At 70.5% G+C, this 18,968-nt stretch overlaps 9 protein-coding genes across 9 annotated transcripts; 3 read left to right on the plus strand and 6 right to left on the minus strand.

Moving 5' to 3' along the window:
* Positions 1–1,116: 1,116 nt before the first annotated feature.
* AURANDRAFT_52593 (hypothetical protein) lies at positions 1,117–3,743 on the minus strand (the record flags this gene model as incomplete). The annotated part of the gene is made up of 4 exons (XM_009036469.1): positions 1,117–2,432; positions 2,565–3,193; positions 3,312–3,478; positions 3,546–3,743. 4 exons carry the CDS (start codon positions 3,659–3,661, stop codon positions 1,332–1,334), a joined length of 2,013 nt encoding a protein of 670 aa, XP_009034717.1.
* Positions 3,744–5,864: 2,121 nt separating this feature from the next.
* On the minus strand, positions 5,865–6,248 carry AURANDRAFT_22193 (hypothetical protein; the record flags this gene model as incomplete). The annotated part of the gene is made up of 1 exon (XM_009036468.1): positions 5,865–6,248. The coding sequence occupies one exon, from the start codon at positions 6,246–6,248 to the stop codon at positions 5,865–5,867; it is 384 nt and encodes a 127-aa protein (XP_009034716.1).
* Positions 6,249–6,571: 323 nt separating this feature from the next.
* Positions 6,572–7,191, plus strand: AURANDRAFT_59896 (hypothetical protein; the record flags this gene model as incomplete). Its single annotated transcript, XM_009035946.1, has 1 exon — positions 6,572–7,191. The coding sequence occupies one exon, from the start codon at positions 6,582–6,584 to the stop codon at positions 6,927–6,929; it is 348 nt and encodes a 115-aa protein (XP_009034194.1).
* Positions 7,192–7,397: 206 nt separating this feature from the next.
* Positions 7,398–9,280, minus strand: AURANDRAFT_70975 (expressed protein; the record flags this gene model as incomplete). Its single annotated transcript, XM_009036467.1, has 1 exon — positions 7,398–9,280. The coding sequence occupies one exon, from the start codon at positions 9,189–9,191 to the stop codon at positions 7,428–7,430; it is 1,764 nt and encodes a 587-aa protein (XP_009034715.1).
* Positions 9,281–10,008: 728 nt separating this feature from the next.
* On the minus strand, positions 10,009–10,419 carry AURANDRAFT_22571 (histone 3; the record flags this gene model as incomplete). Its single annotated transcript, XM_009036466.1, has 1 exon — positions 10,009–10,419. The coding sequence occupies one exon, from the start codon at positions 10,417–10,419 to the stop codon at positions 10,009–10,011; it is 411 nt and encodes a 136-aa protein (XP_009034714.1).
* A 216-nt stretch (positions 10,420–10,635) lies between these two features.
* On the plus strand, positions 10,636–11,202 carry AURANDRAFT_59898 (hypothetical protein; the record flags this gene model as incomplete). Its single annotated transcript, XM_009035947.1, has 1 exon — positions 10,636–11,202. The coding sequence occupies one exon, from the start codon at positions 10,657–10,659 to the stop codon at positions 10,966–10,968; it is 312 nt and encodes a 103-aa protein (XP_009034195.1).
* A 351-nt stretch (positions 11,203–11,553) lies between these two features.
* Positions 11,554–11,928, minus strand: AURANDRAFT_6290 (hypothetical protein; the record flags this gene model as incomplete). The annotated part of the gene is made up of 1 exon (XM_009035911.1): positions 11,554–11,928. A coding segment is annotated over one exon (375 nt), but the record flags the coding sequence as incomplete, so codon positions are not given.
* An 864-nt stretch (positions 11,929–12,792) lies between these two features.
* Positions 12,793–13,152, minus strand: AURANDRAFT_16995 (hypothetical protein; the record flags this gene model as incomplete). The annotated part of the gene is made up of 1 exon (XM_009036465.1): positions 12,793–13,152. A coding segment is annotated over one exon (360 nt), but the record flags the coding sequence as incomplete, so codon positions are not given.
* A 231-nt stretch (positions 13,153–13,383) lies between these two features.
* On the plus strand, positions 13,384–13,734 carry AURANDRAFT_22627 (hypothetical protein; the record flags this gene model as incomplete). Its single annotated transcript, XM_009035948.1, has 1 exon — positions 13,384–13,734. The coding sequence occupies one exon, from the start codon at positions 13,384–13,386 to the stop codon at positions 13,732–13,734; it is 351 nt and encodes a 116-aa protein (XP_009034196.1).
* Between the last annotated feature and the right edge of the window lie 5,234 nt (positions 13,735–18,968).

The raw sequence follows: 18,968 nt of genomic DNA on the forward strand, positions 1-18,968 counted from the left end.
GGTGAAGAATGCCAAGCTCCGCACGCTTTGCACAATTTGCTCGGCGAAAGCGAAACTCCCATGCCCCTGCGGCACGGCTCAATATTGTACGGTCGCGTGCCAAAAGGTCGACTGGCGCGATCGGGGCCATCGCGTCTCGTGCAAGCAGATCCGAAACGAGCGCGCGGCGGAGGCGGCGCGGGCCGAGGCGCCGCCGTCGCCCCCGAAGCCCGTCTTCTATGGCCCCGCGCCGCGGTCGCACGCCGACGAGATCCGCGCGCGCATTGCCGCTGAGCACGAGGCCGCTCGCGCGCGGCGCGAGGCGAACCCGGAGCCGGAGCCGAAGTCGGAGCGGTTCGGGGGGCGGTGCCCTATCTGTCGCGAGGAGTGGGGCGTGAATACTCCGGCCCTGATTCGGGTGTGTTGCTGCCGGAAGATCTGTGCGTCGTGCTCGAGAAGCGTCCAGTACAAGCCATGCCCTCTCTGCCGCGCACCGTGGCCGACCAACGATGCGGAATGTTTGGCCTTGGTTCGTCGTCACGTGCAGAACGAGGTGCCGGAAGCGCTGTGGTCTTTGGGGAATACGTACTTCTACGGTGATCAGGCTGTCGTAAAAAACCAGTGTCGGCGCGCGTGACCTACGGATCTGTGAGCCACGCACCCACGCAGGTGAAATCTTCGAAGAAGGCCGCGAAGCTCTGGAAACGCGCCGTGGAGCTCGGAAACGTGGACTCGATGATGAACCTCGGCTATTTGTACGAAGTTGGGGATGGCGTCAAACAGGACACTCGCAAGGCGCTGCAGCTCTATCGTATGGGCGGCGACAGGGGAGACGCGAACGCGGCATGCAAGGCTGGAAAACTTCTGCACCATCTCGGCGTCGGCGGACTCGGGACGCCACAGGAGGCCTTCCGCTACTACAAAATCGCCGCAGAAGCGGGCGTGACGGAGGCGATTTTCTACACCGGAGTAGCGTACCGGCGCGGCGAAGGCTGTGACGAGGATGAGGAGGCCGCTTTGCACTGGTTCGAGCGCGGGGCCCTGGGAAGCGACCTGGGAAGCGAAAAGTGCCGGAACAGCCTCGCGTTCATGCACGCGTACATGGCGATGCCTCCCTGACCCGCTACTAGTAGCAGTAGATTTCTCATTCGTTAGTATGGCACAGGACCGCTGCGAGAGCGGTCTGGGGGATGTGTGCAGGTGCTGGACAACAGTGGGGGGGGGTTCCTGCCTGCCCGCCGGCGCTGGCGGCCGGCGGGGGGGGGAGCGCGGCGCGGGCGTGTCGTGGGCGCGGCGGCGCGGCGCGGGGCGCGCGCGCGGCGGCGTTCGTGCTTGGCGGCGGCGCGCGCGGCCTAGTTCTTGGGGAGGCGCTCGACGTGGTCGTCGACGATGGGCGGGTCGATGAGGCCCGCGCGCTGGAGGCCGAGGTGGAAGAGCATGAAGACCGTGGCCATGCCGAAGGCCGTCGTCCAGGCCCAGGAGAAGTTCGTGTCGTCGTCGATCTTCGGGTAGAGGCCCACCATCTCCGGGCCCATCTTGCCCGAGGCGCTGGAGCGGTTGTAGATCGTCGGGATGCCCGTGAGGCCCTGGACCGCCGTGGCGATCGCGCAGAGGATCGCGCCGCGCGCGAAGTCGCGGTCGATGCAGTAGCAGAAGATGGCCGTCATGAACAAGGTCCACCACTCGCCGCCGCCCTCGCCCATCATCTTGATGCCCATGCCGACGTCGCCCCAGTTGCCCGCGTCGGGGGAGTTCCACCAGGCGTCGGGCCCGCCCGGGGGCAGGTCCTTGTGCTTGATGTTCTGGAGGTAGAAGTTGAAGTCGTCGAGCTCGTCGGGGGGGCTCGCGTGCTTGTAGGCGTTAGCGCCGCTGTTCCACGGCACGCCCGGGTCGATGTAGAGCTTGGCCCAGTTCGCCATGCAGGCGAAGAGGCCGAAGAAGATGGCCGGGTAGTAGCGCGGCGGGTTGTCCTCGATCGCCTGGCGGCACATGAGGAGCCCGACGAAGACGAGGAGCGCCTTCGCCGCGCAGTTGGGGATGACGCGGTAGACCGTGGCGAAGAGGCCGGACCAGAGCAGCCCCGCGTAGAGGACGCCGTTGATGATGGAGTAGCCGCGCCGCGCGCCGAGCGACTTGTGGATCGGGTGGCCGATGTAGACCGTCGTGCCGAAGAAGGAGCCGAAGCACGCGCCGAGGCACGTGCCGACGCCGTCGACGATCATCGTCTCGACCATGGGGTAGTCGTCGCCCGCCGCGGACGCCGACTCGACGCAAGCGAGCGTCGCGGCGAAGCCGACGACGCCGACGACGAGGATGATGCCGAAGTAGTACTTCATCTCGTCCCACTTCAGGTAGGACAGGTCGAAGATGCCGTCGCCCCAGGCGCCGATCTCGCCCGCGTAGGTGCGGTACGCGTACTTGGCGTCGTGCTTCGACGTGCCCGTGCACGTCGACTTGGTCCACGAGTCGCCGAACATGCTGTGCGTGCCCGCGTTGGACGGCGACCGGCCGAACCACGTCGTCGCGTAGGAGTCGCCGTAGTTGTACATCTCGATGGCGCTGTTCTCGTGCGTGCAGCCGCCGACCCAGCCGATGAGCACGGAGAGGCAGATGGCGACGAGCGCGACGGGGATCGTCACGCCCGTGGAGCCGATGCGGTAGCGGACGCCGCCGAAGAAGCCCGCGAGGACCACGAGGAGCGGCACGATGCAGAGGACGGGCTCGGCGCTGATCTTGATGATGGGGTCGAAGGCCAGGTAGACGAAGCCGACGCCCGTCATGAGCGAGTACATGGCCGGCGAGGGGACGTGCGCGCGGACGAAGGGCCCCGCGACGCTCCCCGCCATCTCGACGAGGCCCGTGAGGAAGTTGGCGCAGACGGCGAGCTTGAAGGCCTTGTCCGCGACGTCCTTGCCCGCGCCCTTGGGGTCGCCGCCGAACATCTTGTCCAGGTTCTTGCTGTCGTAGAGCTGGTTGAAGAGCGCCGTGAGGTTGATCGCGCCGAGCGTGATGAACGCGCCCGTCGTGTTGATGCCGTAGGGCTGCGCCGTGACGTCCGTGCGGCCCTCCTTGTGCGCGAGGCGGCCCGCCATGTAGCCGTAGTAGACGTTGCCGAAGAGGAGGCCCACGGCGACGCCGGGGATGCACCGCTCGTAGTAGAGCGTCGTGTACCGGTCCACGATGGCCGTGGAGTAGGCTCCGGTGGCGTCGAGGCCTGGGCGCGGGGGGGGGGATCGGGGCGCGCCGCGGGCGGACCGGATACGCGTTCGAACGAGCGGCCTCCTCGAGAGCGCGCGGGGCCTCGAACCGGCGCGGGGGCGCCGGCGCCGGACCGTTGGCCGCGCCCCCGATGAGCACGTTGAGGAAGAAGCCGAGCATGAGGTCCGTGACGGAGAGCAGCGTCGCGAGGTTGTCGAAGAAGAGCTCGCCGAGCGCCTCCGCCTCGCCGGAGCCGGTCCAGAGGGTCGCCAAGCCGCCGTAGTCCGTGTTCCACGTGAGCCTGCGTGGGTGGGCGACTCGACGGTCGCGCCTCGGGGGAGGGGGGGGGTGTCGGCGCCGCGACGCGCCAGGGCGTGTCGCCCCACCAGGAGATCGGGTTCTCGATGGCGGAGCGCTCGGGGCGCGCCTGGTGGAGGTTGCAGATTGGCCCCTCCCCCGACTCGATCTCGACGGCCTTCTCCATGCTTGACGAGTTACGCGCGTGTACGCGAGCTCACGGGTCCGATTTCGCGCGCGACAGACTGTTTCTGTGAGAGCCCAGTTCGAGAGCCGATTTTTTGGGCACTTTTTGTGTGCCAACACAGCGATATTTTTTTCAATCACGCCGGCAGCCGTGCGGCCCGAGAAAAGCCCAGATTAAAACATTACGCCGCCCCCCCCAGGGACGTCCCGTCGAGCAGCACGACGTCCATGCCGCCGCCGTTGGGGAACGCGAGCGCGGCGGATCGCGCGGGCGCGAGGTCCTTGGGCGCCCAGCCGAGGCACAGCAGCCGCCGCCCCCGGCGGAGGTGGGCGAGGATCAGCGGGAGCACGCGGTCGAGGGCCTCGGGGAGGAGGTACATGGCCAGGAGCGTCGTCTCCGCGAGCGCGGCCGCGACCTCCGGGGACGGGGGCTCCGTGACGTCGCAGCGGAAGAACGCCGTCCGGTGGCCGACGCCGCGGCGCCGCGCCTCGGCGTCGGCGGCGCCGACGAGGTGCGGCTCGAGCTCGAGGCCGTAGCCGCGGGCCGCGCCGAATTTTGCTACCGCGTACGTCGCGAGCCTCCCGTCGCCGCAGCCGACGTCGCAGACCACGTCGCCCGGGCCGACGCCCGCGAGCCCCAGCGCGCCGTCGAGGAAGGCCGCGGGCGTGCCCAGGTACGGCGCGAGCGAGTCGCCCTCGACCCAGGTCGGCAGGCCGTCGCCGTCGTCGTCGTCGTCGTCGTCGACCCAGGGGGGGCAGAGCTCGTCGTCGCCGAAGCGCGGCGACGCCTCCGGCGGCGGCGGGACGTCGCCCGCCGCGGCGTAGACGACGACGTCGTAGTCGCGGCCGCCGGCGTCGACGAGCGCGGACCGCTCGACGGCCCAGCCGCGCGCGGCCGCGACCGCGGCGAGGCACGGCGCGCCGTTGCCCGCGCGGACGCCCTCGGGCGCGTCGTCGGCGAAGACACCGCCGACGCGCGCCGTCGAGACGACGACGAGGCGCCCCGCGGGCTCCAGGACGGACCGGACGGCCGCGAGGTACCTCTCGACGGCGCGCCGGCTCTCGCGGTACCCGAAGAGCGCGTCGGACGTGCCCTTGTCGAAGACGACGTCGACGCGCGCGCCGCCGCCGAAGAGCGCCGCGACGGCGGCGCCGTCGAGGGCCCGCGCGTCGGCGACTGCGAAGCGCGCCGCGTCGGTCTCTCGCTGGAGCGCGATTGCCGCCGCGGAGACGTCGACGCCCCGCGCGTCGTGGCCCGCGGCCACGAGCGCGGCGACGACGCCGGACGTGCCGCAGCCGCAGTCCAGGATCCGCAGGGACCCGGCGAGCGTCGGCGCGAGCGCGGCCTCGAGCGCGGCGAAGCCGCAGAAGGAGTCGCGGCGCCCGCAGCGCGCGAAGAGCTCGTCGTACTCCGCCGGCGACGGCTCGAGCGCCGCGGCCCGCGGCGCCGCGGCGACGAGCGACGACGCGGACACCCAGCCGCGCAGGGGCGCGACGACCTCGGCGCGCCGCGTGCCGTCGACGGCGACGCCGGCGGCGCCGGAAGCCGTCACGGCCGTGTCGCGCGCGAGCGTGCCGACGATCGCCGTCGTCTTCTCGACGCCCGCGCGGACCAGCGCGCCGGCGCGGCCGCCGACGCGCAGCTCCATGAAAGCTCTGGCGGTCGCTGAGGGTGCAGCTCGATTCACAGCAGTCCCATCCTCTTTCCACACTTCAAGTTGGCGAGAGCTTTTTTGTTGGCTTCGAGCCCTCGCGAACAAACCAAACGCGCGTCGTCGAGGTCCAGCCAGCGAATCCGGCGACGCGTGAATAGGAGTCGTGGGGCTTCTTCCCTTTTCACGCGCCGGGAGGAGTGCAAAAACGACGTGGGAGGGGCTCCAGGGCGTGGTCCCGGGGCAGACCGCGAGCGGGAGGGCGCTCTAGGGAGGCGCGCGCAGCGGAAGTCTAGCGTGGATATGAGTTTAATGGGCGCGCGCGCGACGACAGGCGCGGGAGGAGCGCGGGGGGTCGAAAAACAGGCGCGCGCCCAGGGTCGCGAAGTCGGCCGCTCGCTCGCGAGTCCGCGAAAAGTCTTCCCGCGAAAGGGTGGTGTTCGAAAACACCGGTGGTTGAGAGTGGTGGCGCCGCGGAGCGCGCCGTGCGCCGGACTTGTAGCCAGGGCCGGCCGGCGCCGGTCGACGCGCGCGCGGAGCCGTCGAAGGCGCTTAGGCCTTGGACTTGGACTTCTTGGGGAGAAGCACGGCGTGGATGTTCGGGAGAACACCGCCCGACGCGATCGTGACCGAGCCGAGGAGCTTGTTGAGCTCCTCGTCGTTGCGGACGGCGAGCTGGAGGTGGCGGGGCACGATGCGCGCCTTCTTGTTGTCGCGGGCGGCGTTGCCCGCGAGCTCGAGGATCTCCGCGCAGAGGTACTCGAGGACCGCGCCCATGTAGACGCCGGCGCCGACGCCGACGCGGCCGGCGTACTTGCCCTTCTTCAGGAAGCGGTTGAGGCGCGCGACCGGGAACTGGAGCCCGGCCTTGGCCGCCTTGGAGGTGCCGGCCTTGCCGGACTTCTTGCCGCGTCCACCCTTTCCTTTGCCAGACATGATGTGATGTGTGTTGTACCTGGGGCGGGGGGACGGTGAGCGAAGGCGTGCGGGGGGCGCGAGGGGGCGCGCGGCGGGCGGCGAACGGACGCGGGTCGGCACGAGTTGGTTCGTAAACTGAGAGACGACCAAAATCGCCTCCGGCCGACCGGCTCGCTCCGCACCGGAAGTACAAAAATCTTTTCGTCCGACCAATCGTCAAGCCGGATTTCAAAAGGTTGACGTCAATTTGACCTTTTTATCGGCTCGCTGCTTCGGAAGTACAAAAATCTTTTGTCCTCCGAGGCGATTTTGGGTTCTCTCAGCTTTGCAAACCACACGCAAATCATCAAAATGGCCAAGACTCCCTCCAAGAAATCCGCCAAGGCGCCCAAGAAGGCCGCCGGCGGCAAGAAGAAGAAGACGCGCGTCGAGTCGTACTCCACGTACATCTACCGCGTGCTCAAGCAGGTGCACCCCGACACGGGCATCTCCAAGAAGGGCATGTCGATCATGAACTCGTTCATCAACGACATCTTCGAGCGCATCGCCCTCGAGGCCTCCAAGCTCTGCCGCTTCTCCAAGAAGGCGACGCTCTCCTCCCGCGAGATCCAGACCGCGGTCCGCCTCATGCTCCCCGGCGAGCTCTCCAAGCACGCCGTCTCCGAGGGCACCAAGGCCGTCACCAAGTTCTCGTCCTAAGCGCGAACTCGGCGACCGCGACCGTCGCCCCTCCTCGGGGGAGCGACGCCGTCGCGTCGGTCACCACCCACAACCACACCGGTGTTTTCGAACACCACCCTCTCGACGGAAGACTTCGCGACCGCTCGACGCGCTCGCGACGGCCCAGGCGGGGCGTCGGCGACGCGCGCGCGCCCCCCGCGCCCCGAGAGGAGGTGCGGTCCATCGCGTTCGCCGCGCGAACGCGTCCGGTCGCCGCGCGGCCGGGGCGACGCGTTCGGGCGGGGGTTCGCCGACTTGTTCGCGTCGACTGCGACTCCGCCGCCATACGCGCTCCACCTCCCCTTCTCTTCTTCCCTTCCGCTCCCGTATCAATTTAAAACACTTCATGTCTATGTCGCACGCTTACGCACCGATGCGTCGAGCGCTCCAGGTCGGGACCGCGTCTAGGACGTCGTCGGGTCGTCGCCTCACGCGTCGCGCATCAATGAGAGACGTATCATCCGCGCCGCTAGGGGCCTAGACGAGCGTCGCGCGCACGCCCGACGCGTCGCCGTTGATGCGGTCGCGCGCGGCGACGGCGTGCTCGCGCGCGTCGAAGGGCACGCGGCAGCGGCTGCCGACGGGCTGCGGGACGCGGCCGAGGCGGACGCTCGCGTCGTGGCCGTGGCAGAGGTCCTTGACCTGCTTCCAGTCCATCTCCCCCACCCCCTCGAGGTCGAGCGCGGCCGAGTCATTCTGGTCTCTGGGTCGACTCACCTGGACGGTGCGCTCTCGCGCGGCCTCGCCGCGGCGTCCGCCCGGGCCGCCGCGCTCCCGCCTCGGGAGCCAGGCGTCGTCGGGGCTCAGGGCCTCGAAGGCGCCCGCCCCGCGCGGCTCGCCGTCCGCGCCGAGGACGGCGAAGGGGAGCGGCAGGCTCCCGAGCTGGACGTTCGTGAGGACGACGCCGAGCTGGAAGCCGCCGCGGCGCCACCCCGGAGCCGAGAGGTTCGCGCTGCCGACGTAGACGAAGCCGCGGCCGCCGCGGCCCGCGCGCGCGACGAGCTTCGCGTGCGACGGCTCGTGGCCCGGCGCCCCGTCCGGCCGCGCCGCGACGAAGCGGACGAGCGCGGCGCCGCGCTTCTCGGCGACGCCGACGAGGCCGCCGCGCGTCGCCGCGTAGGCGCCCCCGAGCCGCGGGGCGTCGCCGCGGCGCGGCCAGTGCACGAGCGCGACGTCGCAGTCGTCGGCCTTGAGCCGGAGCGCCTCCGTCGCCGGGCTCGCGCCGTGGAACGACGAGTAGCAGTGCGTCGGGTCCGCCGCGTCGAACGCGCCGGCCATGCGCGCCGCGACGACGGCCTTGAGCCGCTTCGCGCCGATGGCCTCGCCCGGGGACAGGGCGTCGACGCCCCGCGTCGCCTCGGCGACGGCGCGCGCGAACTCCGAGGGCACGACGGGCACGAGGTGCGCGTCGTCGCCGGGGTCGACGTCGAACTCGCCGAGGAGCCGCGCGGCCCAGGCGTCGCCCGCGGCCGGGTCCTTGGACAGGAGGATCCTCACGTAGGCCGCGAGGGTCTCGGCGAACGCCGACGGCGCCGCGGCCCGCCGCGCCGGCGGGAAGTCGCGGACCCACGCGAGCTGCCCCGTCTTCCCCCAGTCGCCGTCGTGGAAGTTCGCCGTGCCGACGCTGACGCGGAGGCCGCCGCCGGCGAGCGTCGCGACCATCAACTTGGCGTGGGCCGTCGCCTTCGCGTAGTCCGCCTCCGGCGCCGCGACGACGGCGTCGCGCGCGCCGACGTCGCCGCGGAGCGCCTCGCCGTCGACGACGACGACGACCCGCGCGTCCCGGGGCGCGTGCGCGCGCAGGAACTTCTTCGTCTGCCGGGCCGCGTTCGTGCCGAACGTCGTGACGAGCGCGCTCGTCACGCCCGCGAAGAGCTCCCGCGGCGCGAGGTCGGCGGCCGACGCCGGACGCGAACTCCGCTCCAGCGCGTTGGCGTAGACGCGGTGCGACTCCGCGAAGCTTCGGGCCCGCGCGGCGGGAGGCGCGCGGGGCGCCGCCGCGTCGTCTTCGTCGTCGTCGAGTTCGACGGCGTTCGACGAGCAGCGCTCGCGAGCGGCGCCCGTCTCGTCGTCGTCGACGTCGATGTCGATGGCATTCGACGGGGAGCGCCCGCGAGCGGCGGCCGTCTGTTTCTCGTCGTCGCTGCTGCTGTCGTCCAGGAGGCCTCGCTTCCGGCGCTTCTTCGGCGGCTCGGGTGCCTCGTCGTCGGAGCTCTCTTCCCAGAAGGGCTTCGTGACCATGGCGACGCAGCGGACTGGGTCGGGCCACTGCGCGAACGAGAGCTCGTCGCGGCGCGCGGGTCTGGGCGCTGCCACGCTGCCGGAGAGCTCCGCACGAGTCGATCTCCACAAGCTTCACCGCGACTTCACCTCGCCGGCTCCATCGACCCCCAGGCAGGCCATGCGCTCCCTCCGGTGGTTCGCCGCTGCGCTGCGCGCCTCGCCGCCGCCGCGTCGTGCGTCGGGTCTTGGCCGCCGATCCGCGACCGCGCGTCGAGCACGAGCGACTCGGACTCGGAGGCGCGGTCCAGCGCGCGGTCCAGCGCGCGGTCCAGCGCGTTCCGCCGCGACGCGCAGTGGCACCTCAAGTACAGCGCCTCCTTCTGCGGCGCCGCGGCGGCGGCGCCGCCCGCGGAGGCCGCCTGGCCCGTGGTCTGCACGCCGTCGTCGTGCTACCCATATCTACTACAGTGGGCATAGGGGACGTGTAGAGAGTCATAGTTTAGTTCCGCATGAACGAGGGGGGGAGCGTCTAGTGTAAAGCTTACTGTAGGCAGGAGGGGCGCGCGCGCGACGGGCGCTTGAGACGGGCGCGCGGAACGCGAAGAGCGCGCGAGCGAGGGCCGAGCGAGCGAGGCGGGCGCGCGGTCCGCGGGGCGAGCGAAACAGTCCGCGAGGCGGTCCGCCGAGGCCTCTCCCGGAGAGAGGTGTGTCTCGACATCGCATGCTTCAAGCACATCTCTTCTGTCCAAAGGGTGGTGTTCGAAAACACCGGTTGTGGTTTGGGGCGGTCGTCGCCGCCGAGCGACGCGCGGCGGCGGGGCGACCAGGACGACGCTTAGGAGCGCTCGCCGCGGATGCGGCGCGCGAGCTGGATGTCCTTGGGCATGATCGTGACGCGCTTGGCGTGGATCGCGCAGAGGTTCGTGTCCTCGAAGAGGCCGACGAGGTAGGCCTCCGCGGCCTCCTGGAGCGCGAGGACGGCGGAGCCCTGGAAGCGGAGGTCCGTCTTGAAGTCCTGGGCGATCTCGCGGACGAGGCGCTGGAAGGGGAGCTTGCGCACGAGGAGCTCCGTCGACTTCTGGTAGCGGCGGATCTCGCGGAGCGCGACGGTGCCCGGGCGGTAGCGGTGGGGCTTCTTGACGCCGCCCGTGGCCGGGGCGGACTTGCGCGCCGCCTTGGTGGCGAGCTGCTTGCGGGGGGCCTTGCCTCCCGTGGACTTGCGTGCGGTCTGTTTCGTGCGGGCCATGGTGTTGTTTGGTGTTTGGAGGAGGTCCTGATAAGCTCGGCCGGCCGCCGGAGCGGACCTCGTGATCTCGTTTTTGATTGGTCGAATTTCTTCAGGCTTTTATTTTGAACTTCAAGTTCGTTGCCTGAAGATTTTCAGCCAATCAGAATCGAGATCACGAGGTCCGCTCCGGCGGCCGCCCGCGAGATCGACGGCCTCCCAGTTTTGCTAAACACAAGCAATCAACACATCTACATCATGTCTGGACGCGGAAAGGGAGGCAAGGGACTCGGCAAGGGCGGCGCCAAGCGCCACCGCAAGGTGTTGCGCGACAACATCCAGGGCATCACGAAGCCCGCGATCCGCCGCCTGGCCCGCCGCGGCGGCGTCAAGCGCATCAGCGGCCTCATCTACGAGGAGACCCGCGGCGTCCTCAAGGTCTTCCTCGAGAACGTCATCCGCGACTCCGTCACGTACACGGAGCACGCCCGCCGCAAGACGGTCACGGCCATGGACGTCGTCTACGCGCTCAAGCGCCAGGGCCGCACGCTCTACGGCTTCGGCGGGTAAATCTTCCCGCCGAGCCCGGGCGCCTCGACACCAAGACCAAGACCCGCCGGGCCGCCCACTCACACAACCACACCGGTGTTTTCGAACACCACCCTTTCGGAGGAAGACTTTCGCGGACCGCGGCCGGCGCTTCGAACATTCGCTCGCGGCGCGCCTCGCGCTTCGCGCTCGTTCGATCGACGGGGCCGCGCCGCTCGCGGGGTTCGAAGTCGGGGGCGTTAAGAACTAAGCCATAGTGCGCTGGTAGGAGGTTAGGGAGAGCTAGGAGGCATGCTCGTCGTCGCCATCGGCACGTTCCTCAAGCTGCTCGCGACGGTCGCGGCCGCGGGCCGCCGCCGCCGCCGGGCGCGGCATACGCGCCCATCCCCGCGGGCGACGACGGGGACGCTTAAAGAGCGCGGCCTAGAAGTCGGGGCGGAAGGCGAGGACGCGGGGGAAGACGGCGTTGGGGAGCTCGACGAAGACGCGCTCGTAGAGGCGCTCGCTGGACTCGGCGACGGCGCCGGGCGCGCGGAGCTCGCGGCGGAGCTCGAGGAACGGCGCGTCGCAGTAGGGGCGCCAGCCGCCCGCCGCGCGGACCGCGGCGAGGAGGTCGGCCGTGGCCGTGCGGCCGCGGTGTCGCACGAGGGCCTCGGGGTCGTCGCCGGAGTTGTTGCGCACGTCGAGCGACGCGCCGCGGCTCAGGAGGAGCTTGCACATGTTGGTGTGTCCTCCCATGGCGGCAGCCCGGTGCAGAGCGGTGTTTCCGTAGCGGTTGCGATCGTCGACTCGCGCGCCCGCGTCGAGCAGGAGGACCGCCGCATCGCAATGGCCGCGATAAGCGGCGTCGTGCAGTGGCGTCTCACCAGCTCTGGGCCAGCCAACGTTGACGTCGGCGCCCTGCTCGAGGAGCCACGTGATGGCCGCGCACAAGCCCTTCCGCGCTGCGTAATACAGGCGCGTTTCTCCACCTGCATTCTCCTCGATGCGCACGCCGTCGCCGTCGATCGTCACAGCAACGAGCGCATCGACGCTGCGACCCGAGGCAACCTGGCGCTGCGCCTCCTCGAGGAACGAGCGCTCGCGGGCGTCCATCTCGAGGGCCTTGACCTGCGACGTCCCCGGGGCTGCTGCGCGGCAAACAAATGAACACGTTGAACCCCTCGGGCCGCCAAGCCAAGTGCCAAAATAAGTGCCAAGCCAGTACTTTACAGGTCCCCCCTCGCTTCGAGGAGCTCGAGGACGCCGAGGGCGTCGTGGCGGCGCTGCGCGTCGGCGACGTCGAGGTCGCCCGCGGCGTCGTAGAGCCGCCGGACCTGGCGGATGTTGAGCTCGCACTCGCGGACGGGGTCCTCGTTGCGCGGGAACGTGTCGAAGTAGACGTGGCCGGCGAAGCGGGCCCTGCGGAGCCAGTAGACGACCTCGCGCGCGGCGAGCGCGTGCACGAATTGTCGGAATTTAGACGAATTTAGACGAGGCCCCTCTGAACTCGTCGAGTCAGACGAGGGGGTGTCCTTACGCTCAGTAGAGGGATCGCGGGCGCTGCGCCAGAACTGGATGACGTGGCCGAAGACCTCCTGCGGGATCGAGGCGGGCGCGCTGCGGAGGGACGCGCTGCGCTCGGTCTCGCGCGGGAAGAGGAGCGTCTCGGAACTGGAGCAGTAGCGGACAGAGGAACCAGCGAACAAGGAGAGTCTTCGAAGAAAGGGTGGTGTTCGAAAACACCGGTGGGGTTTGTGCGAGTGGCGCCGCGGCGCCGGCCGTGCGCGCGACTTATCGGACGATCGAGCGCGAGCCGTTCGACCGGGCCGCGACGAGCGTGGTCGCTTAGGCCGAGGCCTTGGACTTGCTCTTCTTGGGGAGGAGCACGGCGTGGATGTTCGGGAGCACGCCGCCGGACGCGATCGTGACCGTGCCGAGGAGCTTGTTGAGCTCCTCGTCGTTGCGGACCGCGAGCTGGATGTGGCGCGGGATGATGCGCGCCTTCTTGTTGTCGCGCGCGGCGTTGCCCGCGAGCTCGAGGATCTCGGCGCAGAGGTACTCGAGGACGGCGCCCATGTAGACGCCGGCGCCGACGCCGACGCGCGTCGCGTACTTGCCCTTCTTGAGGAAGCGGTTCAGGCGCGCGACCGGGAACTGGAGCCCGGCCTTGGCCGCCTTGGAGGTGCCCTTGCCACCGGCACCGGTCTTGCCCTTGCCGCGGCCGCCCTTTCCTTTGCCAGACATGATTCGAGTGTGTGTGTGTGTGTGTGTTTGGGATGTGCTGAGGAGAGCGCTCGACGCCGAGACGGACTTGGGATTCCGGGGCGGAAGCGCGCCGGGTAACGGCGTCCGACCAATCAGAAACGCGGGCTGGCTCGCTCGCGCCCCGGAAAAACAAGAGCTCGGCGCCGCGGTTGGACGTCCTCAGCAAAACCAAACACACTCGCAATCACCATGGCCAAGACTCCCTCCAAGAAATCCGCCAAGGCGCCCAAGAAGGCCGCCGGCGGCAAGAAGAAGAAGACGCGCGTCGAGTCGTACTCCACGTACATCTACCGCGTGCTCAAGCAGGTGCACCCCGACACGGGCATCTCCAAGAAGGGCATGTCGATCATGAACTCGTTCATCAACGACATCTTCGAGCGCATCGCCCTCGAGGCCTCCAAGCTCTGCCGCTTCTCCAAGAAGGCGACGCTCTCGTCCCGCGAGATCCAGACCGCGGTCCGCCTCATGCTCCCCGGCGAGCTCTCGAAGCACGCCGTCTCCGAGGGCACCAAGGCCGTCACCAAGTTCTCCAGCTCCTAGAGCGCGGATCTGACCTCGACGCTGCCACCAGCACACATCCACACCGGTGTTTTCGAACACCACCCTTTCGAGGAAGAATCTGCGGAAACGCGGGCGCCGCGGAGCCGCGGAGCGACGCGCTTCCCTTCGTTCGACGCCTCGCGCCGCGCTTCCCTTCGTTCGACGCCTCGCGCCGCGCTTCCCTTCGTTCGACGCCTCGCGCCGCGCTCGTCGACTGCTCTGGCGCGCGCGCCCGCCGCCCCCCTTCGAGTTGTAAGCACCGTAGTTATCACACAACCCCTGCGGTCCAGCGTCGTCGGCGCGTACAGGCCCAGCGACGCCTCCGGGCAGTTCATGTCACCACGCCTCCGCCTCCCCCCCAAAAGAACCACACTCACTAACCTTACAGCAGCTTCGAGATCGACCCCCGGTGCTTCATCAAGTTGCCCGTGAGCATCTTGTCGATCTCGAGAAGCGGCAGAACCACCCCCCTTTACGACCCCTTCTGCTCCTCGACGCCCGGGAAGGACTCGCGCGGCGAGTCGAGGCCCGACACGACGGAGTCCGCGGAGCCGCTGCGCCTCCGGCCGGGCATCGGGGCGCCGGCCGCCGCGGCCGCGGAGCCCGCGGAGCCCGCGCGGTCGCGGCGCTTCGTCGCCGACGACACGAGGCTGTTGATGCGCGCGAGGGGGTCCGAGAGCGCCGCGGCCATGGACTTGGGCGCCCAGGACATGGACCGCTGCTTCGCGCCCGCGCCGGGCCGGCGGCGGAACCGGTCGGGCGTCGCCGCGGGCGCCGCGGGCCCGGCCCGGAGCTTCGCGCGGAGCTCGCGGAGCAGGCCGACCCACTCGTCGCGCTGGTCCGGCGTCGCCGCCCGGAGCACGAGCGACAGCTCGCCCGCGAGCGCCGTGACCGCGAAGGACGCGTCGCCCGCGGGCGCGACGCGAGACACGGCTTCCAGCGGGACGTCGTGCGCGAGCCGCCGCTTCCAGGGCTTCGCCGCCTCGCCCGTGCGGAAGCGGCCCCGCGACACGAGCGTCGTCGCCAGCAGCAGCCGGTCGCTCAACGCGAAGGCCGCGAGCGGCCGCGGCCGCCGCCCCCCGCGGACCTCCTCGAGCGACCCCTCCTTCACCAGCGAACGGCTCGGCGCGTCCAGCAGGCTCTCGACGCCCCGCCGGCTCGCCGAGTCGCAGCGGCCGTGGATCTCCAGCAGGCGCTTGAAGGTCTGGTCCGTCCGCAGCGTCGCGTCGACGTGCTCGATGGCGACGCGCACCGCGGCGTGCGCGAGCCGCGCGTCCGGCAGGTCCGCGTGGTCCCCCGGCGTCGACTCCACGAGCTCCTTGAGCAGCTTGTCGTACTCCGTGACGCGCTGCACGGGCGCCGCGAGGTGGTAGGCCACGGCCGCGCCGTCGACGCCCGCGACGCGCGCGTCGACCGCGACGGCCGCGAGGACCGCGGCGTCCTCGTCCGACGCGCCCGCGGGCGCGGCCCCGGCGACGCAGGCCTCCAGCGCCGCGCGCGCGTCGTAGGTCTCGACGAAGCGCTGCGCGTAGGTCGCGAACATCTTCAGAAAGGGCCCGTAGCGCCGGAAGAGCGCGCCGAGCGGCGCGTCGCCGACGTCCGACGCGTCGGCGATGCCCTGCTTCATGTCGCCGTAGATCATCTTCGAGAAGCCGCGCAGCGCGTCGCAGGCGCCGAGCAGCTCCAGGAGCTGGCCGCAGAGGCCCGCGGGCTTGGCCGCGCCGAAGCGCTGCTTGAGCGGCTGGCGGTAGCGCGCGTCCATGGCCCCGAGCACCTGGGCAGGAAAAGGGAGATTCAATGTCGCTTCAACGTGAGTGTTCCGCGCGCGCGCGTTCCATAAAAAGCATCCACGCTTCGAGGCCGTTCCGAGGGATGATCGCTCGTCCAAAAATCAGCCGAAACGAGTGGAAAACGGCCGAGATCGGAGCCTGTGAAGTTGGGAATATGTCGCTCTCTTTTCCTGCCCTGCCGAGCACGTCGCCAAAGTCCTGCTCCGACGTCAGCAGGTCCAGCACGACGTCGGCGCGCGACCGCGGGCCCTCGGCGTCGTCGCCGTCGTCGTCGTCGTCGTCGGGGAGGTACTTGCGCCGGATCGCGGCGAGGAGCGCGTCCTCGGAGCCCGCGCACCTCTCGAGGAGGCCCTCGACCTCGGCGAGCTTCGACGGGTTGTGCGCCCGGTAGATGGCCTCGATCTTCTCGCGCGTCGTCGGCTCCGTGCGCTTCGCCTCGCCGCCGCCGCCGAGGTACTTTTGCCGGATGGCCTCGAGGAGCGCCTCCTCGTTGCCCGCGCCGCAGCGGTCGAGCAGCGCGTCCACCGTGTCGAGCTTCGCCGGGTTGTGCTCCGCGTAGAAGGCGACGATGTCCGCGCGCACCGCCGCGCGCGGCCGCACCTCGGGCGCCGTGTCCCGGTCGTAGAGGCGCACGTAGTCCATGTCGACGTTCGGCTCCATGGTGTCGTCGTCGTAGAATATCGTGAACGTGCGGCCGTCGGGCAGCGCGCGCACGACGCGGCCCCGGTACCAGATCGACCCCTTCTGCCAGCGCGCCTCCACGTAGTCGTCGACCTCGAACGCGCGGTAGCCGATGTGGTCGTAGCACGCGGGCTGGTAGTACTCGGGCGCCTCGACGACGTTGTGGGGCCAGCGCTCGGCGTACATCCTGCGCCGCTCGCGCCGCAGCTCCGGCAGGAGCTCGTCTTCGACGGGGTTGCCGTGCGCGTCCTTGCCGAAGAGCTCCGCGGGGTTCCGGTCGAGGCTGTCCTTGTACGGGTAGTAGCCCTCGCGCTTGAGCCGCTCGATGCGCGCGTCGATCTCCCGGCGCTCCTTCTCGACGGCGAGCAGCACGAAGTCGGGCTCGTCGTCGTCCGCCGGCTTCGGCGGCGGCGGCGGCGGCTTGGGCTTCGGGCCGAATTTCGGTTTCGGCGGCGGCTCCGGCCCGTGGACTTTCGGCGGCGGCTCCGGCCCGTGGACCGGCGCCGCTTTCGGTTTCGGCGGCGGCGGCGGCGGCTTCGGCTTCGCGGCCTTGGACGTCTGCTGCTGGAGCTCGTCGAACTCGGCGCGCAGCTCCGGCGGCAGCTTATCGCGGAAGGCCGAGAGGTCGACCATCGTGTCTCGAGACCCTGCCCCGCGCGAAGGTTGCAGCGCAACGAGCGTTGCAACATTCACCTGAATGCGACTCTAAACGTAGGACTCCCGTTGCAACTTTTACCACCAGGGCAGCTGGCGGTAGACGGCGTCGAGCGACGCTTCGTCGAGGTCGACGGAGGCGCGGATGGACGCCACGGCATCCTCGTGGTCCCGGACGACGCCGGCGCCGCCGGACTCGTGCGCGGCGCGGAGCGCGGCCGCGAACGCGTCCGCGTGCCGGAGCTTGCAGGCCTGGGGCCGGAAGTCGAGCGCGTCCCGCAGCTGGGCCGCGTCGTAGCCCGGCAGGGCGAAGGCCGGCCGCGGGCCCGAGAGCCAGAGCGTGAAGCAGTACCGCGGTCGCGTCGCGGCCGTCGTCGCGTGGACCATGTTGCGCGCGTCGAAGACGACGAGCCGCCCCGCGACGGGCTCGATCGACACCTCGTCGCGCGGGTAGGGCACGAGGCGCAGCGCGCCGCCGTCGTCGGGCCGCCAGCCCTCGTTGAGGTAGCACAGCACCGTCAGCTGCCGGTCGTCGAGATTCGCGGCCGTGTCGCAGTGGTACGCGAAGGCGCCGCCGCGACCGTCGTTGACCTGGAGCCGCAGCGTCTGGCCCGCGACCTCCGGCAGGAGCGGCGCGAGGCACGCGGCGAGCGTCCCGTCGTCGCGGAGGCGGCAGAGCGTCGGCGCGGCCGCGGCGACGCCCGGCTGGTGCGGCTCGGCCTCCCAGATGCCCTTCTTCAGCGTCGCGCCGTCGACGTCGTCGGCTTTGCGCGCGGCCGCGGCCGCGAGGCGCGCGCGGTTCGTCGCCGGCGCGTCCGCGGCGCCATCGCCGGCGACGGCGACGGAGTAGGACCGGTTCCGGATCATGAGGTCGCGCGCCCGGAGCGCCTCGAGCTCTTTTCGCGCCGCGCGGCAGAAGTGGAGGGGCAGCGCGCGGTCGACGACGGCGTAGCCCCGTCGTCGCACGGAGTCGACCGCGGCGGCGTCGACCGCGCGTCGCAGGCAGGCCCGCAGCGGCGCGAGGTCGTAGGCGTCCGCGGGCGCCGGTCCCGGCGCCGGTTCCGGCGGAAAGTCGTACAAGAGGCGCTCGTCCTCGAAGAGCGCGCGGAGCGCCGGCGCGACGTAGAAGCCCGTGACGAAGCGAATCGTCAGCCGATCCGCGGTCCGCGGCGCGTACTGGCCGCCCAACAGCTGGACCTCGCCCTTCAGGATGCGCACGAGGTGCGCCGGCGGGGTCCACTGGTGCTTGCGCCGGAGGTCGGCGAACCGCGCCGCGAGGTCCGCGTCCGCGGCGGGCACGGCGACGACGAGGTCGTCGGCTCTGTCGAAGTCGAGCCCGACGAAGGGGGGCACGAGAAGCTCCTTCTCGATGCCGCCGAGCGCGCCGTCGTTGAAGAACTCCACGGGGAAGACCCAGTCGCTCGCGCGCCAGCCCCGCGCGACCAGAATGATCGCGTGCGCGTCCTTCTCCGCGAGCTTCGCGACGGCCGTGCCTCGCGCGGACGCGTAGAAGCGGAGCACGTGGCAGACGCCGGGCACGTGGCGCGAGTAGGACTGGAACGACGAGCTCATGGCCAGGCGGTCCTCGTCGAGGTTCTTTTTGGCGACCCAGAGGCCGCGGTACATGAAGTCGCCGTCGTCGTCGGAGCGGTCGACGCCGAAGGGCGGCGGCGCGTGCGCGCCCGGCCCCCCGAGGGCGCACGCGGGCCCCGCGGACGTCGTCGCGAGCGCCTCGAGGCGCAGCGGGTGCCGGCGCGCTTTGCGGAGCACCTGGAGGGCGCCGAGGATGGAGAAGAGGAGCCACGACGACGGCGGATAGGTTTCCCCGCCGTCGAGCGCCGCTTCCACGTCCACGTCCTCGTCCGCGTCGCGGAGGCCGTGGAGCCGCGAGAGCAGACCGTACAACTGCTCCGTGTTCCGCACGTAGAGCGCCAGGGGCAGGGACACGCGCGTGAGCCAGGCCGGCAGGCGCGCCACCTCCAGGGGCCAGCCGTCGGGCGCGTCCTTCGAACCCGTCGCCCGCGGCCCGTCGACCGCGTCCATCCAGGGCGCGTTGGCCCCGTCGCCGCAGACCGCCGCGACGGCCTCGAGGGCGCGGCGCAGGGGCGA

This window comes from Aureococcus anophagefferens (assembly GCF_000186865.1).
Source record: "Aureococcus anophagefferens unplaced genomic scaffold AURANscaffold_4, whole genome shotgun sequence".
Taxonomy (NCBI): domain Eukaryota; class Pelagophyceae; order Pelagomonadales; family Pelagomonadaceae; genus Aureococcus; species Aureococcus anophagefferens.